Source organism: Onychomys torridus, chromosome 4 (assembly GCF_903995425.1).
Source record: "Onychomys torridus chromosome 4, mOncTor1.1, whole genome shotgun sequence".
In the NCBI taxonomy this organism is placed as follows: Eukaryota; Metazoa; Chordata; class Mammalia; order Rodentia; family Cricetidae; genus Onychomys; species Onychomys torridus.
The window spans coordinates 117,410,197-117,422,050 of NC_050446.1; the positions used below are offsets into that span (position 1 = coordinate 117,410,197).

General features: G+C 45.8%; 1 protein-coding gene across 1 annotated transcript; it reads left to right on the plus strand.

Annotated features, from left to right (window-relative positions):
* The first annotated feature begins 9,882 nt into the window (after positions 1-9,882).
* Positions 9,883-10,237, plus strand: LOC118582029 (60S ribosomal protein L34-like). The gene has a single exon (XM_036184481.1). The coding sequence runs from the start codon at positions 9,883-9,885 to the stop codon at positions 10,234-10,236; it is 354 nt and encodes a 117-aa protein (XP_036040374.1). The 3' UTR covers position 10,237.
* The last annotated feature ends 1,617 nt before the right edge of the window (positions 10,238-11,854 follow it).

Consider the following 11,854-nt stretch of genomic DNA (forward strand, 5'->3'; position numbering starts at 1 on the left):
GGCAGGTTAGTACATATTGCCTAGACTGAGCCTGCTGGGCACCAGGTACTGGGAGGAAGGAGGAAAGAGACCTTGCTCTTGAAAGAGTGTGAACAACATTGGAAAGGGGGCCCACAGGGCAATCCACCCCCGGCCCCACTTTGGTTTGGGAACTTTTAACAATGACTCCATCATGGTTTGCCACTCACTCATTTAACAGGTTATTGGAAGACTCGTCAGCTTAGGCTTCCCATCTGACCTACATTCCCTTCAGATGCATGGTAATTTTAGTGTATTTTAGACGTTTTCCAATGCCTTTGGAGGAGGAATGCACTCTCCAGTGTCCCACAGCTTCTCCTCTGTCCCTCCCCATACAAGTCATCATGTTCCACCCTCTTCTGTCCTTGTCAGAATTGCCTTGGCTGTTGGACCTCTGCCTGACTGCTTACCAGGTTCAAGAGGTAGTCATGGTAGAGAACACAAACGTCCCTCTACTAATAAGGGAACTAGTCGGGGAGACAGACTCAAATGTAATAGTCACAAACTTTCATGACAGTTAACTTTACTAGGTAGGAAACCAGGAGCATGTGTACTCTACCAGGGTCTGTAACCTGAGACCATCAGAGAATGCTTTCCTGAGTGACAGACAGTCTAACCTGCTCTAATAAGGGTAAACAGCAATCAGGCAAAATGGGTTCCAGGGAAGAGTATTCCAAACAAGAGTATACAACAGACACCCAACACATGGATTCCCAGTCTCCGGATTGTGGCAGAGACAGGAGCTGAGCCAAAAGGCCTCTGGGGAGCTCACCATGTTAATCATCTTTCCAGCATACTCACCTCCTAACATCTGTGTCCAGCTGTGCCCAGCTGAGGGACAGACTGGCAAGCTTAGGGCACGCTCCTTTGGCCTGGCTTAACACACACCAGACTTTCTGATCCCTCGAACAGAACTCTAAACGTGGCATGGGGGCAGATTGGGGAGAACTGTCTGGCTCGAGTCTGATGCAGATTGTCAGCCATCCCAGCAGCAATGCAGTGGCTCTCTGCTGCTCTGGTGCATTGGCGGAAAGTGTTACACAAACAGAGCCCTGGCTGTAACACCTGCCTCTGCTAGCCTGGAGCTGGCTGTCAGATTCATTGAGTGACGGGGGAGAGTGGGCAATCAATAAAATGAAACAACTTGTAGACCACATCCTCAGAGGCTTTGTCTGTGGTAGTACCAGCCAGAACAGTTTGCATGGACAGGAGTCCAGTTGGAACTAACATGAGAAAGTGTTGACTCGCCAGGCTTTGTGGCACAGGCCTAGAATCCCAGTGACTAGAGAGGCTGAGAAAGATTTCAAATTCAGCCTGAGCTTCAGAGTAAGTTCGAGGCCAGCCTGGGAAACTTAGTAAGATCAAGATAAAAAGGGCTGAGATTGTAGTTTAACGAGAGCACTTGTCTAGGATGCATGAGACCCTGGGTTCAGTTCCCAACATCACGAAAAAGAAACCAGTTAATGAAACAAATAATGAAAACTATGAGTGACAGGAACAAGGCCCTGGTTGCAAACACTAGAAACTAGCCAAAAAAGAAAAGAGAAAGAAGGAGAGAAAGAAAGAGAGAATTGGAAGGTGTATTCATTTTTAATGGTTCTGTAACAAATTACCACAAACTCGGTGGCTTAAAACAAATTTATCATTACACAGTTCTTAAAGCCCAAACTCTAAAATCAAGGTGTAAGCAGGGCTCTGCTTCTGGGAGCTGTAGGAGGAGAGCCTCCCCCCCCCCTTACACCCACACACCCACCCACCTCTTCAGCCCTTGGCATCACTCTCGTCTCTGCCCTGGCATTGCATCATGTTTTCCACTGTGTGTTAAATTTCCCAAAACTTTTCTTCTATAAAGATACTCTTGATGACATTTAGGGCTCACGGGGGATGATCCAAGATGATGTCATCTCAAGATCCTTTTAAACACATTTGCAAAGAAGACCACATTCTGTATAAGGTAACATTTACAGGTCCCAGAGATTCCTGGGGGACATGTGAGGCCACCATTCAGCCTACTGAAGTGGAGTACATCAAGTCCACCCAAAGGAAGAACTGACTGACAGGGCCTGAGGCAGCAGAGCCATGAGGAGAGTTCTGGGGACCTCAGCAGCAGCCTAGAATCCTTCTGTCTAGGGATACTGCCTTCTAGACATTCACCTCTAATCACTGTGTGTGTGTGTGTGTGTGTGTGTGTGTGTGTGTGTGTGTGTGTGTGTTCCAGAGCTGGAGTTACTCTAGCAGCAAATGCTCTTACCCACTGAACCATCTCCCAGGTCCATTCCTGTGGTAACATTTTATTTGTGCAACCCAATAAGGTTTATCTGAGGATCAGAGGAAAAAGCCAGCCACTATATTAAACATAGAAGTCAGGCAATGGTAATACATGACTTTAATCCTATCATTCAGGAGGCAGGGATCTGTCAGGATCTCTGTGAGTTCAAGGCCACACTGGGAACAGAGCACACACCTTAAATTCCAACACTAATTAACCATAAAGGTTTGGAGGTCTTTACAGATAGGAAGTGACAGAGCTGGGCAGGAAGAGGAAGTGATGTAGCTAGGCAGAGAGAGGAAGTGAGAAAGTAGAACAAAAAGGCAGATAGGCGTGGGTATATAGGAAGTAGGTCTCTTTTGGAAGCTGAGGGTCGGTAAGGTGAGGTTGGCTGTGGCTTTTCCTATTTCTCTGATCTCTCAGGTTTTAACCCTGATATCTGGTTCTGGGTTTTTTATTTAATAAGACTGTTTAGCAATTCGTCTACATATCCCCTTCATTATTTTGCTTACAGATCCAGTTTCCCTCCAGGAAGGATGGTGGCTTGGCTGAGTCGGCTGCTTTTCTCCTGGTAGATCTGGAGGGCAGAGCGCTGAGGTTTTCAAGTGCAACAGACGGAACGAAATTAGTAATTCAAAGACAAGGCCATGTGCTGTCACTTAAAGGAGGGTCAAAAATAACTGGTGTCCACTACAGTCCAACTCTGGGTTTCTCAACACACCTCATGCATGCACATGTGGAAACTGTCACATATAATACAAACACTGATCCCCTCTCTGAAGGGAAAGCACCCCAAAATCATGTCCCGCTAAAGGATCCAACTCGTAAGTTCATTCTTCCGTTGGTGCCACTTATCCTACCTCAATATTCTGTAAACAGCCAGTGGACTGTCACCAGCATGCACTGTGAATGAGACACGAGTAAGGAGATGAGAGCCTCAGCCTGAGAAAACCCTGAGGCTGCTGCAGATGCTGAGGATATGATCTATTTGACATGTCATGTTCACCCTGCCTTTGGCTGGCCCTTCAGTCATTGAGATTTACAATCTGATAGGGTGACCTAACCCTTTATTCCTAGAGACTCTGAACCCTTGAAAGTACTGGGAGATGCCTCAGGGAATTCCCTGGTGTTGCTTAAAACTCCTTGATGCCTTCTCTCTGTGTAGCAGTAATGGAATTTCCCCTTGATGGTATAGTTGATTACCCAGCTCAGCACTGTAATTCCCTTTATATTTGTATTCTTGAGGATACTTTCAGAAATGCCCAAGTGACAGATTCAACCTCCAATTCAGGGAGCTCACTGCTGTATCCATTAGGGAAGCATTCTGCTCTTGGGCACCAAAATGTTGAAGTTTGCAAAACTCAAGCCACAGAGATAGGAGGCAATGGATCTGCAAGTGGATCAGTGTGCTTCTTCAGAAGAGACACTTCAATGGTGAGCACCTTCTTATGCAACCAGCATACATCAGAGGTCCACATGAGCCCATGCACTTCGTGTTGGAGTCCTTGCCAGGCACGCTTGACTTTTTGTCTAAGTGGAGGACACAGTACCCAGTTTCAAATGGGCATGATTACTTGATGTCCAGTTAACCTGACATTCATCTTCAAACCCCAATAAGGCAGAATCTGATACCAGAGCCCATCACATGAGAAGAGTATGTGCCTTTCACAATGTAGGGGATAAATCCGGTACGTATGTATCTGTGAAATTCTATCCTTTCCCCTCCTGTCTTCCCATCTCTCCGCTTCCTCCTCTCCCTTCTTTCCTTCCTCTTTCTGGCACATATGTAACATGTGTGCATGTGTGCACAGAGACAAAGGGTTGATGTCATGTGTCTTCCAAGATTGCTTTCCACCTTGTATTTTGAGACAGTCCCAACACTCCTGACCTAGACATTCTTCAGGAGTCAGGGTAAAAACATGCTGGGCTCACTGGAGGCCATACTTAGTGGGATTTATGGGAAGAAAGCACAAAAAAGTCCAGTCCAGCACAATGTCTTCAGAAATCTTTTATTCCCTTCCTCTAAAGGATGCCAAAGGACCTGCATTCTGTAAGGTCCAATTCATGTGGGCTAGCATTTGGTCCAAGTTTCATTAGCCAATGCATCCCGTTGCTAGAGCCCAGCCAGCTCCTGGAGCTAGGAAAGAAGGCCGAATCTCTGGTAACTGATTCCATTTCAAAATCAGACTGGTCCGGGTCCCACTGCCTGGGTGCCTCCCAAACAGTTCAAGCTATACAATTGTCTCACTTATCCAGAGGGAGCAGGAGTGGGGAGGACAGGGGTACCCATGGCTGATGATGTAAAATTAAAACACAAATATAATAAATTAAAAAAAAGGAGGAAAAAAATCAGACTGGTCCCAAATTACATTTTCCCTCTGAAACAAACAAACACACACACACACACACACACACACACACACACACACACACACACACACACAAATCTATTTCCACAAATATACCCCAGGCTGATGGTCTCAATTAAGTTTTTGCAGTTCTGTTTGGGCCAGAGAATCTTTCCTGCCCATCTACTTTTAGCTTTCCAGGCCAAATTGATTTCACCGTCCAGCTAAGCAACCTTGAGCAAGTAGGAATCTGCGAGCTCTTACACTGAGAAAGGTTATGAGCTGCTGGCATAGGTCTCACAAGGTCTTGGGTTTCTCTCACACTCTCAGTGGGCCAAGCTTCTTACAATCCTACTCAACCAACACCAACTCCACAAAGTGCAAATTCAGTCAACAACCAGCTACCAGCTTTGGAATTCTAACTTGGCTGTACTCCAAGTCTTAGGAGATTCTTTACCATAGAACAGAAAAACTCTTTATTTTGTGCCAAATAAATAAATGACCAAAATATTATCTGGGCTCACTCAATTGATTTTCCTTTGATATCATTCAATGGATCTAGAAACCACAGGTTCCATCATACAAACTGGGAGTTGCTAACTTGTAACTGAACTATGCTGGATACTCAGAGAACTACACTACTCTCTGATCAAATGATATCAAAGGACACAAAAAGTAAGTGTCTTTATCACTGAGACCTCAGACCCCTGACTTTCCAGGCTGAAGAATAAGCAGCCCCCTCACCTGTTGTCTTAGTCTGGGTTCTGTTGCTGTGAAGAGACACCAGGAGCACAGCAACTCTTGTAAAGCATTCACTGGGGCTGGCTAACAGTTCCGAGACAGTCCATTGTCATCATGGAAGGGAGCATGGCGGCATGAAGGCAGACACGGTGCTGGAGAAGGAACTAGGAGTTCTACAGCTGGATTGGCAGGAAAAGAGAGGGCCACACTGGGCCTGGCTTGAGCATCTGACACCTCAAAGTCCACCCCCAGTGACATACTTCCTCCAACAAAGCCACACCTACTTCACACCTCCCAATAGTGCTACTTCCTATGGGTCTCCAGGGGCCATTTTTATTCACACTTGTTTTGCCCCATTAAAGTTGTGATGGCTTGTTTGTCACCTTGACACAATCTAGAATCACCTCAGAAGAGATTCTCAATGAGGGACTATCTAGACCAGGTTGGCCTGTGGGCTTATCCATGGGGGACTGCCTTGATTACATGAACTGATGTGGGAAGACCCAACCTAAAAGTAGGCGACCCCATTCCCTAGGTGTATGTTCTAAACTATATTGTCTGTCTGTCTCTCTCTTCCTCTCGACTGTAGGATAGGACTGCTACTTCAAGTTCCTGTCTTGACTTCGCCAGAATTGTAAGCTAAAATAAACCCTTTCTCCCCTAGGTTACTTTTTGTTGGGGTATTTTATCTCAGCAACTGGAAAATAAACCAAGACAACAGCCAGGTAATTTTAAACATCCCACATTACTGGAGGATATGTTGCCTACAACTCAACTCTATTTCAATTTATGTTACTGGGTAGGAATATGTGGTTGCAAACAACAAAACAATTGCACTGGATAGACTGGCTAAAAATAGAAGTAAATGACCAAGTTTAAAGAACAAGGAATGAGCTGGGTGTGGTGCCACACACCTCTAATCCCAGCAGAGGCAGAGGTGGGCCAATCTCTGTGAGTTTGAGGCCAGCCTGGTCTACACAGCAAGTTGCAGGACAATCAGGGTCATGTAGAGAGGTGATGATGATGATGATGATGATGAAGAGGAGGAAGAGGAAGAAAAGAAGATATGAAGGGAGAGCAGAAGGAAGGGTGAGAAACACAAAGACTGAGGTTTGAGAATTCATTAAAACAGCTAAGTGATATCTGCCTCCACTTGGATCACTCTGCTCAGGCTAAAATTTCCTTAAGAGTGAGTCTAACTGGTCTGAGTTGGATCCCACACCCTCAGATGGCCTGAGGGACAGATAAGAACAGTTATCACAGATGTTCCCACCAGGATACTAACTGCAGTGTCTCCCTAAGGAAAAGTAGAACGCTTTCATTAAAATGAGGGTAAAGGATCCTAAGTAAGCATATCCTTTACCACGGGGTGAGAACAGTAGACAGGTGGCTCAGCTCAGCAGTATCAGAAACCCAAACAAAAAAAGCAGAAAGATTGATTTCAGTACCATGTGGTACACAGTAGCATGCCAATGTCTGCCAATCATGCAACTTATAGTGCCTCCTCTGGAGAGCTTCCCAGCTCTAGTTTGAAAAACCCAGGATTAGCATGGCTACAGCAAGGTGTCCACACCTCTCAAGGGGGATTCACAGGGAAGTTAGGTCTGTAACAACTTAGCAGCCACCATGTGAGTGTCAACGAGTTCCCAGTAGACCAAGGGAAACTGGACAGCTCCCAGATATTCCTCAGAGTCTTATTTTCCTGGGCCTCAGTTTCATCAACCAAGTGGAGAGAAAGTCAGGAGTGACTGGTGCCCGAAGTGAGCAGGGTACATGGGACAGATCAGGATGTCTGGGACTTGGGGATGTGATGTGCTTGTCAATGATGAAGGAATAGTTTCTCTGTATTTACTGTTATGGAGAGAAACACAGCATTCTCTAGGGACGTCCTCACTCAAGTTCTTCCTCTCTTCAGCTCCCACATTACAAGTCACAGAGCCAGAGAAGTCTATATGGTCACATAATTCCATACCCGAGTCCCTTTCCAGTTCAACGGCAAACCAAGCAAGTTGTTACTATTCAAATATGCAATGTCCCACATGGGTTCAGAATGCCTAACCCCCAGGTTTGGTGCTATTTGATGGAGATAATGGATACTTTGGGAGGCAAGGCCTTGTTGAAAGAAGTCACTGAAGGCCTTTGAAGATTATACCTAGTTTCTGTCTCACCCCCTCATGGCAGACATTTCCTGTTTGCCATGAAAAAGCTCCTCCTTTGTAGTGGGTAGCCATCCCAGCATTGGCCTGGAAGTTCCAACCCCCATTGAGGCTTCGGGAATGGACACGCCCACAAGGCGGGGCTGAGGGAGGAAGCAGAAGACCCAGGATTGAGAGGAGAGGTCTCTCTTGGTTCTGGGGCCCTGGATGCTGGAGGTGGACCTACCGAGCAGAGTTCTCCAGAGAACACCACCGGACTACGCCATACCTTTGCCAGACCCTACAACGTATCCCTTCATTTGTAAGTTATCCCACAAAATAAACCTCTCTTTTAACTACGTGGAGTGGCCTTAATAGTTTCACCAATATCTGGCTCCCAGTGGGGCAAATTCCAAAGGCCTGGGCGGCTCCCTCCCTCAGCCTCCTCCCCAGCTGTCGGGTACCTAGACCCGCCTACACAGTTCCATTCCCGAAAAAGGGAGCAGCTAGTCCGGTCTCAGTTCCCTAGCTTAGCCTCCAGACCAGCGAAAACCGCTGTGAATGAGGTGTTCCCACTCCTCCCTGAGTGCCGGCTCCCCGCCATCTTGGCTCCTGCCTTTGGAGCTATACCAACACCTCCTGCTGGCTGAAAAGTGCTTCTGCACCCCCCAAAACCAAGGAAAGGTAAGCTTATTTCAAGTAAAAGTACTTGATAATTTTACACCTTAAAACTGACTAACAAATTTTGAGTAATTCTTGTAATATGGCTGACAACATTACCTCACAAGAATTTAAAAACCTTTTTGCCTGTATGATGAATGACATTTTCCTGGAAATATATGACCTCCCTAAGACATATCTGGCCTGTACCATTTTGACATTCATTGTAATAATTCACACAATGTTCAAACACTGGTTTAATAATAAGAACAAAGATGAGTCATTATTGGGACTGATACAGGCTTTAAAAATAGCAATAAAGGCTTACAAAAAAAGATTCTCTTTCTGGAATCTGCTAACCAAGATTTACAGACTTTAAAAGATAACAACGGGTCGTGGGTTTGTGCCCCACATTGGGCGCCAGATATTGGTGAAACTATTAAGGCCAGTCCACGTAGTTAAAAGGGAGGTTTATTTTGTGGGATAACTTGCAAATGAAGGGATAGGTTGTAGGGTCTGGCAAAGGTATGTCCGGTGGTGTTCTCTGGAGAACTCTGCTCGGTAGGTCCACCTCCAGCATCCAGGGTCCCAGAACCAAGAGAGACCTCTCCTCTCAATCCTGGGTCTTCTGCTTCCTCCCTCAGCCCCGCCTTGTGGGCGTGACCATTCCCGAAGCCTCAATGGGGGTTGGAACTTCCAGGCCAATGCTGGGATGGCTACCCACTACACTCCATCACATGCTCTAACTAACCATCACTGGCCAAGGAACTATGGACGAGCAGTACAGCTGTTCTCTTGGGTACCTGGGCCACAATGATGGGAAAATACTAATACACAAGGAGATTACATTGGAAAATGGGTATGGCTGTGAATCCGTTCTTGAGGCATTAGGTACCTTTCTGAGGTTCCCAGAGTGAAGATGGACTAGTGAAACCAACAACCTTCCACATGTCTGTGCACTCTACAATCCATAGAGTGGTTTCATACCCTCTTTTTCAAAACACATCTTATAAGAACCCTGAGTGGTGACAGGAACGATCATGAAACAGCATTATCATTAATGTGCAGATGGGGATGCCAAGGTCCATTAACTCAAAAGCAGTGGAGGCTTCATGGTGCTGGATTATATATACCCTTTGGTGCCGCATTCTCATCATAATCACTGTGTGTGTAAAACCTAATTCCCTAGGTACCATGAAGGAAAGGGCTCTGAAGTGTGAGTCCTTGGAGTCTTTTCTCAAGCCCTGGATGCAGCTGTGCATGCTGAGTGCGACGGTCCTCACTGACTACCAGACCTCATATTTTGGGCCACCCAGGCCCTATTCCTGAGGGAGAAAATTCTCTAGTTTGCTACACTGAGCAGCTCATTTTCTTGGCGAATCTGACCAGATATGTCTTTCAGAATCCTGATGGCTAAGAAGAATAAGGCCAGGATAGATGCTCAGTATGCAGCACTAAGTTCAGACTCGCCAAGAGATTTAGTGCATCACCAAGAGAATATGCACAGATCATGAGTGATGCTATGAAGGATAGAGGAAGCAACATGTTTGTGAGCAGAGACATGCCTCCCTCCCCCAGCTTGATTCTCTGCTATGTATAAGCAGTATGATCATTACCTCAGCATTTTCTCTCTTGGGGTGTTGATGCCAAGGTTAGGCACAATAAACATTAAACATTGCTCTTCCGGGGATGGTGCTTAGAGGCACACAAAATGTTCCAGTGTTTGACATACCGTCGTAGGCTTTCCTACAACACAGCCTCTAACAAAACTAGGCTGTCTCAAACCCCTGGCAAGAGGATTGTTTACCTTTATACCGAGAAGGTTGGAAAAGCACCAAAATCTACACACGGTTTGTGCCCAGGCAGGCATCGAGGGGTTCATGCTGGGAGATGGAAAGTCCTTAGGAGGTTGTCTAAGACAAAGAAGCATGTCAGCAGGGCCTACGGTGGGTCCATGTGTGCTAAGTGTATCCGTGACAGGTTCAAGCGGGCTTTCCTTATTGAGGAGCAGAAAATTGTTGTGAAGGTATTGAAGGCACAAGCACAGAGTCAGAAAGTGAAATAAATATGCGGTTTTTTTAAATAATAAAGGTCAAAGCTTGGTCTGTGAAAAAAAAACACTAAACATTAAACAAACCAATAAATCACAGAAAAGAAAGAGTGTGCATCCTCCACGGAGCCCTTTATTGTCTGGGAGGGAAGTGAGCAGCAGACATTGGCAAAGGAATCTGCTTTTTACCGACAGCAAACCAGATTCCTCCATAGACCTGAGTCCACATTTGGGGGAGTCTCAGAGTGAGAAGTGAACTCCAGAACCCTGGCTTGAGTCTGGACTCTTGACATGGCCCAACTTGGGTCTTGGTTGCTTCCTTCAACAAAATAAAGTGCTGGCTGAGATAAATGCTACCACCTAAGAGGAAAGACTCCTCAGTTGGCATAGGGTCGGGGAATTTGTCATCCATCCATGACCTTGGAGCCTTGCAAATAGTCCAAAGAGGAGGTGGTCTGTTTACTGGGGTGTAAGACACATGCCTGGCATGAATGCAAGCACAGATTCTACAACCTCTAAATGAACTTCCTCAGTGTGCACACCCATGCAGTGAGTACACAGAGCATCAGAACTTGACATCACAGATCCTACAACCCCTAAATGAACTTCCTCAGTGTGCACACCCATGCAGTGAGTACACAGAGCATCAGAACTTGACATCACCCTAAAGCCCTCCTCATATTCCCATCCTGGTGCTACCCACAGTCATCAAAAGGAAGATCTGTCTTCCCTGTGTCTCCTGGACATGGCAGAGCAGCCACACTCATGAAGTCACCGCAGCTCTGCTGACCTGCCCAAGATCAAGGCAGGCAACATTCCAGCAGGATGAACAAAGGGCCAAAAAGGCTCCATCCCTAGCTGAGTAGCTATTGGTTGTAGATGGCAGCCAGGAGGGGCGAGTCCATTTTCTTCAGGCCCCCTGGTAGGTTGACCATGTTCCAGTGGGCAGCCCCATGCCCACGCACCAACTGAATGCAATGGGTTATTAGAGAGATAGAGAAGAAGAAGAAGAAGAAGAAAGAAGAAAAAGGACACAAAAATGAAATGAGATGTGGTGATGGGGCTCTGGGATGAATTAGAGACTCAGACCAAAGACACTGTATACATGTATCAAATCCTTAAAAGTAAATCCAAGTATCAGATAAACAAGATTTGTTTTCCCACTGAACATCAGAGGTTTCTTTGTACACTATATATTCTTTTGTGCCTGCTTTCTTGTTGTGATGATGGTAAAATACATCTGAAAACTGCTTTTTTGATCATTTTAAATGGACAGTTCCGGGGCAGAGCATGCATTCACACTGTGACACAGCCATCACTGGACACTACCTCTCCTCAGACCTTAGCCTGCTGAGCTGAAACTCCAGCTCAACACTAATTCCCAATTCCTTCCTCACTCCCTCCAACATTCCATTCTGTCTATGAATCTGACCACTACTCTAGGACCTTGTAAATGAAATAATATATGTGCTCTTTTATGGCTGGCTTATTTTACTTATCGTAATGTCTGAGGTTTATCCGTGTTGTAACTTGCATGAGAATGAATATCCTTTCTTTTTAAGAACCGAGTAATGTCCATTATACATACAAACAGTATTTGTCAGTTCATCCAACAATGGACATGTCTCTCACT

Bases quoted from the DNA above. Each gene is read 5' to 3' on its own strand.
- LOC118582029 (XM_036184481.1), top strand. From the start codon at position 9,883: ATGTTCCAGTGTTTGACATACCGTCGTAGGCTTTCCTACAACACAGCC.